Source organism: Papio anubis, chromosome 9 (assembly GCF_008728515.1).
Source record: "Papio anubis isolate 15944 chromosome 9, Panubis1.0, whole genome shotgun sequence".
Lineage (NCBI taxonomy): Eukaryota > Metazoa > Chordata > Mammalia > Primates > Cercopithecidae > Papio > Papio anubis.
Genome location: NC_044984.1, coordinates 42742739 through 42752057, shown reverse-complemented (window position 1 = coordinate 42752057; position 9319 = coordinate 42742739). Strand labels below are relative to the sequence as shown.

General features: G+C 53.5%; 1 protein-coding gene across 2 annotated transcripts in view; it reads left to right on the top strand.

The window, feature by feature from the left end:
• The first annotated feature begins 2136 nt into the window (after positions 1 to 2136).
• COL2A1 (collagen type II alpha 1 chain) overlaps positions 2137 to 9319 on the top strand; it is a 31504-nt gene continuing 24321 nt past the window's right edge. Inside the window, exons 1-7 of one of the 2 annotated variants that reach the window (XM_003906269.3) lie at positions 2137 to 2451; positions 6572 to 6778; positions 8266 to 8282; positions 8495 to 8527; positions 8632 to 8664; positions 8772 to 8825; positions 8989 to 9090. In XM_003906269.3, coding sequence (XP_003906318.1) covers positions 2367 to 2451; positions 6572 to 6778; positions 8266 to 8282; positions 8495 to 8527; positions 8632 to 8664; positions 8772 to 8825; positions 8989 to 9090 — 531 coding nt within the window. In that variant the 5' untranslated portion in view covers positions 2137 to 2366. Of the gene's footprint in view, positions 2452 to 6571; positions 6782 to 8265; positions 8283 to 8494; positions 8528 to 8631; positions 8665 to 8771; positions 8826 to 8988; positions 9091 to 9319 lie in introns of both variants that reach the window. The other variant, XM_031650439.1, reaches the window with a different exon arrangement.

Genomic DNA, 9319 nt, shown 5'->3' with positions numbered 1-9319 from the left:
CCCACTTTGCTGCTCACTAAACCAGATCATTCTGAACTGGGCTTCGATTTTTTCCATATACTTTAGTGTTTTCTCCCAAATTCTTTTCTTTCTGTTGAATTTTTATGACAACTTGTATTTGAAGTCAGTCGTATAAATGCCTTTAGAGTTGTATCTAAACTATTAGTCCACAGGGGCTTTCCTAACTCCTCCTGTGTGTTAGAATTGTGCTACGCACAGTTCTTGTTCCCAAGCATCTTCCAGGCTCATTGATGAGATAAAGACCAATGGATATAAGGGGAAAAAATTAAAACTACACAAAAACATATGTAGCTTAGGCTATAAATGCCAGGGGGATTCAGAAAGGCAGGGAGACGTTGTGTTCTGGAGATATCAGAGAAGGCTTCTTAGAGGGGCTTTAACCTAGGAGGTCTTGATAAATGAGTGGAATTTGGTCATTCTATCTTCCAGGTAGAGAGCATAGGATCCTCTGAGCCCCAAAGAGGACATGAGGCACTGCTAGCAAGAGAACAGCTTTTTTTCTAGCAGAGATTGGGCCTGGGGAAGAGCCCAGAGCTTAATGCAAGCCCCTGAATGGGAGCATGGAGACTCAAACAAGTAAGGCCCGTGGAAGGTAGGGGAGATGCTGGAAACAGTGGTTGAATTCTTCCCCATCTCCATCCAGACTGGACAAAGCATGGAAGTATTTCCTTCAACAATGAGTTCTTTCCCTTTCCAGCCAGTGCACTTGCAACTCCAGCCTCTACCAGGACAAGTGTCAAAGCTTGATAGGCTAGGGATGGGGTCCCATGACCCCTGGTGGAAACCTAAGGCCCAGAAGTAGCTTCTTTCAAGTGCTCTCAGCTTCTAGGGGGAAAGCTCCAGAGAAACCAAATTACCCAGGAGGGCAGAAGTTCTGGTTAAGTCAGATCCCAAATCCTGAGTTTCATTTTGCCTGAAGTTCTTTGGGGGACCATATCACTCAAGAGGAAGGTCTGTTTGGGGACGTTTCCTCCCTGGTATGAAAGGAGGCGCCGGAGACCAAGAGAAGAGACCAGCTAAGCCCTGGGGAGAAGGCAGTTTGGCTAAGGTGAGAGAGGGCGCTCACCGGGGAAGGTGAGGTGAGGCGGGAAGCGGAGGGCCAGGGGGCCGACTGGGAAATTCTGGCGCTTCTCCCCGGCTCACAGAACTCGCCAGCTGGATCGGCCTCCCCGATCCCTGGCCAGGGCCGCAGCAGTGACCAACCGTCTCTGGCCAAAGCTGCTCTACCCCGGCCGGCAGTGCCCACTCCCCGGGGGACTCCCGGACCCCAGCCAGGAAGAGCAGACACCACGTCTGAGCCTGGAGCTAGACAGTCCCCCGACAGCAGGCAGCTTGCACCGTTTAGTCTCCGCTCCCTCCGTCCTCTGTGGCTCCTTCAGTCCCCTTCCCAGGGCCTGCCCCTGCCCCCCACACCTTCACACAGGTCTCCTCCTGTGCAGTAACACACCAGCTCCTTTCCTGGCTGTCGGCTCAGGCCAACTTCGGCCTGGACTCCAGAGGAGGCTTTCATCGCAGAGCTGGATGGGGGAGGGGTGGAGGGCAGGCGCTGTGAACGTCCAGGTGGGAGTCTGGGGACCAGGTACTGCAGGAAAGGGCTAACAGACAGGTCGGGGCAGCCCTTCAGACCTGGCTCAGCTAGCTTGTCTCCAAGATTTAGGACTGTGAATAACTCTATGGGCTCCTCCCTGTCCCCATTCCCAAACGCCCGACGCGGTGCCCCTTCTTCCTCCGCTGCTCCTTCTCCCTCCGCTGCTCCTTTCTACCGCTTTCCCTCCTCCCTCCCGTGTCTTTTCCGTCCTTGGTCTAGGGCTCTCGGCCTGTGCCTCTGCAAACACCCCCCTCCCCTCCAACTCCGGCAGAACTCCGAGGGGAGGGGCCGGAGGCCCCCCTTCCCGCCTGTGGTCAGAGGGGGGCAGAGCGGCAGTCCCGGGTTTGGGGGGCAGGGGCCATCTCTGCGCCCCGCCCGATCAGGCCACTCGGCGCCCTAGGGGTGGGGGGCGGGAAGCGGGACTCGCAGAGAGGGGGGTCCGGCTTGGGCAGGTGCGGGCACTGGCAGGGACCAGGCAGGCTCCGGGGGCGGGGGGCTCAGGTTACAGCCCAGCGGGGGGCAGGGGGCGGCCCGCGGTTTGGGCGAGTTCTCCAGCCTCGAAAGGGGCCGGGCGCATATAACGGGCGCCGCGGCGGGGAGAAGACGCAGAGCGCTGCTGGGCTGCCGGGTCTCCCGCTTCCTCCTGCTCCAAGGGCCTCCTGCATGAGGGCGCGGTAGAGACCCGGACCCGCGCTGTGCTCCTGCCGCCTCGCTGCGCTCCGCCCGGGCCCGGCTCAGCCAGGCCCCGCGGTGAGCCATGATTCGCCTCGGGGCTTCCCAGACGCTGGTGCTGCTGACGCTGCTCGTCGCCGCTGTCCTTCGGTGTCAGGGCCAGGATGTCCGTAAGTCGTCCCCTGCCCCTGCCTGCCTGCCTTCTATGCGTCCCTCAGCATCCTTCTCCCTGGCCCGCTCCAGCTCTGGAGCCCGCGGCTCCGGACTAAAACAGCTCCCGGGGTCGTAGCTCGCTGACTTAGGCACAGGACACGCAGGAGTTCACCGAGCAGAGTTCTGGGAGTCAAGGACTCTGTCCCAGGGTCCTCGGTGCCCATCGCGGTTGCAAGTATTTGCAGGTCCTTACGTTGCGCTAGAATACTGAACTTGCAAAGTGTTGGCTGGGAGAAGTTTGCGCACAGATATAAATGCGCTCTTTTCCACCAGCTTTGATAATTAGGCGCACATGCACGCAGCTCGTCTCTTCGAAGCACTTCGAGTTCTGCAAAAACAGATCTTAACTCATCGAACTTAGGAGAAGTAGAAAAGAGAGAACGCGAGCGAGGGAGCAAGCAAACGCCAAAGGGTTGACTTCACAGCCTGTTCAAGGCTTGGTGGCTGGTGGGCTCAAAGGAGAGTTAGACAAAGGGGACTAACACTCTGACACTGGTGGGCTGAGATCCCAGGCCACAAAGAATGGCTTCGGAGAGGCTCTGAGACCTCAGCGCCTCTTTAGGGTACTCTCCCCACCCAGCTGGCCCTGGAGCAAGGTGCAGCCCTCGCGCTCATCTCGACTTCCCTCCGTCCGCCTGCGCCTGTCTTCTGATAAAGGGTACAGAAACTTCCAGTAGGAGAGATCGTCTGAAAGACGATAACATTCCAACCAGACCGTGCTTTTCAAATGCCCCCGAAAATAGCGCCCCCTTCCCCGCGGTCTTACCCCATTCCCCGCCGCCCGGAGGTACTACAATGAGTTACTTTTCTAAATTCTGGAACTCACCTAGTCAGGCTGCGTGGTGTGTGTCTGTGTGTGTGTGTGTGTGTGTGTGTGTGTGTGTGTGTGTGTGTGTGTGTCAGGGAAGCGGGGCAAGCTGGTCGATTGCTACGATTGCTACAACTATTTCAACCGGTAGAGTTAGAGATGGCTGTTGTAGTCGGGTCCAAAGGCTGTTCGAACTGCACCTTTCTTTCTACCCCTCCTTTGGTAAGGTCCACTGTCTGGGATTATATTCAGGACAAACGAAGCCTGGAAAGTGTATTAGGTAGAGAGGATTTTTTTTTTTTCCACGTGTTTGGGCACGTTTCCGACGGCTGGGATTCCAGCCCTGTCTTTGTATGTTACAGATTGTAAATCAATCGCAGAGGGAAACTCTTCGGCAGGGGGAATCAAAGTTCTTTGCCTTCGAGGCTCTGTGGGCCCTCTCCTGCCACCAGGCTGTCTCCAGGGATAGCGTGGAAGGCGGCGGGCTCAGGCGGGCTTTCCGTTCATTAGCGCGGCGGGGGCAGGGCTGGTGCCTGCGGCGCAGCTGCGAGGAGCCGGGAGCAGGAGACTGGCCGGGTCACTCGGTAGTGCGCTGAGCTGGAGGGGCGCTCCCGGGCATTTGAGGAATACAGCGTGACTATACGCGGCCTGGACTCAGACTGACTATATTTTTGTACTAAATTTGCAAGCACACGCCCACAAAGATGTCTTCTTGACTGACCCCTGCCTTAGTTCGCAATGGAATTAGCTGGGTGACTTTAAAATAATTCTTAAATTCTCCATCCGGTATTAGGGTCGCTTGCTTAAGCGGTAGAGCTCTCTCACCGCCGCATCTTTCCTGGGAGGTAGGGATTCCACAGCTTCTCCGGCCCACACCTTCCAGTCGCTCCTCCTCCTCCCAGAGGGAGTGTGATTTTGCATCCGAGAGGCTGATTTTGCGCCCTGGAGCATCCCACCTTTGTAACCCCTCCGCCTGGGGTCAGCGGACCCCTAGGTGTGACGTGGGGAAATGCGCAGTCTGCATGGACGTCAGGAATGTCAGAAACCTAGAGCTCGGCCACACCCCTCCTCCCCATCTTTCCACGAGTTTGAGAAACTTATTGGCGGCGGCGTCTTTGACCCTCATCTGCATTTCAGAGCCCTCGCCTCCGACAGTGCCCCTGGCTCAGGGGAGAGATCTCAATCCTCCTTTGTGAGGCTTGTTTGCGTTGGGAGATTGGCAGCGATGGCTTCCAGATGGGGCTGAAACGCTGCCCGTATTTATTTAAACTGGTTCCTCGCGGAGACCTGTGAATCGGGCTCTGTGTGCGCTCGAGAAAAGCCCCATTCATGAGAGACGAGGTCCGGTGGGTTCTCTCGTACTGCCCGACCCCCTCTCCCACAATGCCCCCCTGTGCCCGCCCGCCGCCACCTCCCGGCTCCAGCCCTGCGCAGAGCGGCGGTGAAGCAAAACAGTTCCCCGAAAGAGGTAGCTTTTTAATTGGCTTGCCACAAAGAATCACTTATACGGCCTTGCGGTAATGAGGGGAACCGGATCAGGCGCGCCGGGATGCTATCGGCAGCCGTTTTGGAGCAGCAATTATGGTGGTGCTGGGCTCCTCCGTCCACACCTAGGGGATCCGGTTACGGCGCTGGCTCCTTTCTGGGGCAGTCATTTAATCCCACTTTTCACTCTGCCAATGTCTGTGAGCGAGCCGTGTCCAGAGCCGCAGCCACAGAGTCACCCAGCGGCTCTTACACCCAGCGCAGCCTGGCCCCGCCCCTGCGCCCGCGCATCCCGGGCCGCCCTTCCCCGGGAAATCTGATCCGCACTGGGAGTGGCCCCTCTCCAAGCATTTCCCCCTCTCCTCGCTGGGTCCTCATGGGTGTGGGTGGGCTCTTCCTTAGTCTGGGCTGGAGCGCATTAACCGACGCCTCCTCTCCCACACCTTCCTCACCGCCTGCATTCTACTGCTCCAGCTATTTTAACGGTGGGTGTGTCCCAGCAACTTCTGTATTTTCCCTGGGATCTCTCACCCTCCTGTGATTATCTTGCCCAAAGGCTGAGCGGATTTCTTCTAGTGGGAAAGTAAAAAGGAACATTTATCTTTAGATTTTCACTCTCCTTAAAGAGCAGTGGGCAGGCTCGTTTCTCTCTCCACCCTCTGGATTTGTGGCTCTTTCCTATTATTCATCTCCTGCTGCTGCCATTGCCTTGGGGATTTTGATGAGAAAAACAGCGCTGGGCGCTCCCTAGCACGTGGTGCGGGCTCTACAGTCCTTGGCTGCTAAGGAGCGCTCTTGTCAGCACAGGTTTCATTTGCAGCATGAATTCCAGACGGCAGGGCGCTGGTGGAGGGGACTAGTCCCTGCTATTCTTCCTCTGCATTCTTGGAGGAGGCCAGGCCTGGCCTGGCCAATCTTAGCCCTAACCAGGTATTCAAGGACCCCTGCTCCCCAAATCGGGGTGCTGTTTTCAGATGGAGGCAGGGCATCTCCAAGCAGGGCTACAGGTGGAGGTCAGCACTGGGGGCGCTTTGGCCCCCTTGCCACCTAAGTAGTTTATAGCCTGTCCAAGCCCCAAGTGTATCGTTTGAATGGGTCTACCCGCTCCCCAAATTGGTCCTAATTCTAATATGGTTCAAAGAATGAGACAAGATCTTAAGTCTAATAGCTCATCTTTTCACCCCCCTCTCTTATATATCTATTTTTGGAGCCTGGCTGCTTATAGATTCCAATTTTTGTAGGTAGAATTTTCTACATCCCCTCTGAATGTTAGCTGTCAGTTGTATTTAGCAAATCCCATAATTCCCAGAGGAAGGCAGAAGAAAGAAGACTTCTCTGATCCTGGGCTGGGGGAGGGCAGGTCTCACCATTTTTCTGTCTCCTTTCTTTTTATAGTCCCAGAGTTCCTATTCAGAATATCTCATCTCCTCCCTTCTGCTCACCCTTCAACTCCCCCCACCCACCCCATCACCTGGTCTCCCCCATATTAGGTGGGTAAAGAGAATAGTATAGTAACCCCCCACCTTCATTGCTGGGTCAAGATTTTCACTGGTGAATACAGAGCATGGTGCAAGGTGCATAATAAATATTTGTTGAATACATGGAAAAATCAGTGATGTTTTAGGAAAATAATTTTTAAGTTCTATATGTCCAGGTGGCCCCAGCCTACATCCTTCAGCATTTGAATTCTGTCAAGTTGACTGCAACCTCTCTCTTTTTCTCTCTGGCTCCCCACCCCCTCCTTCCCTTGGCTCTCTGCTTCTCCCTTCCCACCCTTGGTGCAGAGGAGGCTGGCAGCTGTGTGCAGGATGGGCAGAGGTATAATGATAAGGATGTGTGGAAGCCGGAGCCCTGCCGGATCTGTGTCTGTGACACTGGGACTGTCCTCTGCGACGACATAATCTGTGAAGACGTGAAAGACTGCCTCAGCCCCGAGATCCCCTTCGGAGAGTGCTGCCCCATCTGCCCAACTGACCTCGCCACTGCCAGTGGTTGTAATTTATTTATTTCCTGTTCAACATAAATAAATTACTTGCAAGCACCGCAAACATGCTCCCATAGATGCTGGTCGTCTCTGCAAAGCAGAGGGGCTAGTTATCCATGGGACCTGGCAGCTGGGGTAGAAATGAAAGGCCACTTCTCACTTGCAGGTTGAAACTGAGTAAGGGAGCTTGAGACGCTAGAGGGGTCCTTCTTTGCCCAACATCTCCAAAAACATTTGCTTCTAAGACACATGAAGGACAGATGTGATTCTACAAAAAAAAAAAAAAAAAAAAAATCCTCTCTGAAATCATCTCTGCAAATTACTAGAGCTACTATGGAGATCAAATGCTCTGTCTGGCCAATCCATGAATTAATTCCTCCTCTGCCACTGACATCTTCTCTTCTCCTTAGAAGACTTCCATGTATGTGGTCTTCAGTGTGAAGAAAGCTCTGCCAGCTAGTGGGGAGACAGTAGGGGCAGGCTCCCTCATTGAGTTATGGAACATTGGTGGTAGTTTCCTACCTGCTATTACCTCTCTTGGAGTTGACCACTAATTCAGAAGCAAAATAATAGCAGAGGGAAGGGCTAGGCTTTGGGAGTTCTAGTGGGGACGGGTGGAGACAGAGCCCCATATGTCTGCACTGTGGTGGGTGGTTATAAACTCCCAGTTAGATCCAGTGCTGGTGGATGATATATGTGCAGGTGACACCCCTTCCCAGCATTCATACAGATGTCCTATCCTATCTCCCTGCAGAGTGAGTGGGGACACTTGTCTAGATTTTTTGGGTAGTTCTTGCTGTCCCCTTCCTGCTGAAGTAGAGAAGGCTGTGGCAAGGGAAGTGAGAAGTTGCCTTTCCTTAACACTTCAGCAACACTGGCTCCTTAATGTATAGATTCCCAGATCCTTTCTGAGGGGCCCATGTGAGCGAAGTGTTACTTGCCTTTACTATTTTGCTGCTACTGTAAGGGAGGGGTTATTGACTGGGGATGGCACAGGATCTGATGCTCCGATACTCTTCATAACTCATATGCCTTGCTGTTTTTGTGTTTTTATTTGTGCTTGCTTCAAGGAGACGCAGCTCTAATGTAAGACCTTTCTAAGTGCCTAACTCTTCCTCTGGGAGGGCTTGGGGTTACCCTGTGGGGGGAAGAGAGACTGAATCTGTGCTTTCCTTCTCGTGGCTGATTAGATCTTGAGTTCTTCATTGCCTTTTTGTGCTGCCCTTGCTCCTTTCTTTTGCATGCTGTCTGCTTTTTGAATAACAAAGTCTGGGTCACCTCCATTCCTCATGGGACCTCAGCAACCCCAGGGCCACAGTGGCCCTAACACCCCAACAGAGGGGTTCAGTGGAGTCACAGGAAGCTGCCACCTTCCTTGGTTGTGTCCTTTTACTTGTGTGATCTAATGAGTGTTTGAATGACAAGAATTGGTATTTTTCCATCTCAAGATTCTTACCTTTTTCTTCTCTATTATTTTTTTTTCCCCCCTTGCAGGGCAACCAGGACCAAAGGTAAGGGTTTCTTCTTTTTCTTTTTTCATATTTTTTTGCCTTTATATTTCCTGCTTCAAAAGCAATGCTATGCTAATCCAGTCTGTGATTTTTTAGACATCAGAAGGTATCTGTTTCAGAGGGCACCTCAACACAGGGGCTGCTGGCAGGGTTTTAGACTAGGGGCTTAGTGGGCTTACTCAGCTTAATCCTGTGAATGTTTCATGTTTCAGGGACAGAAAGGAGAACCTGGAGACATCAAGGATGTAAGTTCAAATTATTCTTACCTGGTGTCCCAGTTGCTGCTCGAAATGGGTCATTTCCTTGTGCTCTCCTCTAACTAACCATCCTGTGGGGTTGTCTCTCACAGATTGTAGGACCCAAAGGACCTCCTGGGCCTCAGGTAAGAAAGGGGGAAATCCCTTTCTCCGTCCCTTCCTCACTGCACGTGAGTTACTGACCTGCAGGTTCCTGGCCTTGCTGTCGCCTCACCATGTTCTTCACCTTCAGGGACCTGCAGGGGAACAAGGACCCAGAGGCGATCGTGGTGACAAAGGTGAAAAAGTGAGTAAAAAGTAATGCTGCTTGACTCTGGTGGACTTCCCAGGACCCCCAAGGCCCTACCATGTGTTTAAGAGCCTGGTCACCTCTTACACAGCAGCCCAGGGACAGATGGCGCTTGGAGAAACACGGCTTCCCATTGATGCCTTTTTCTCTTTATGCCAAGGGTGCCCCTGGACCTCGTGGCAGAGATGGAGAACCTGGGACCCCTGGAAATCCTGGCCCCCCTGGTCCTCCTGGCCCCCCTGGTCCCCCTGGTCTTGGTGGAGTAAGTATCCTTACTTCCCGTTCCTTCAGGCTGTCCCTCCAGAAATGTGGCTTTTAAATTGCTACTTGCACTTACCTGGCTGGCTCCCAGGGCTGCCAGCAGTGTGTACATAGCCTGTCCATGGGCTTTGCCCTCAGGCCTATAATTTAGTAGAGTCACATATTAGGCATGAGACTGTGGTGCTAAGGGCTGGCTTTTTTTCACTAACTGGGATTCTATAAAGAAAGTC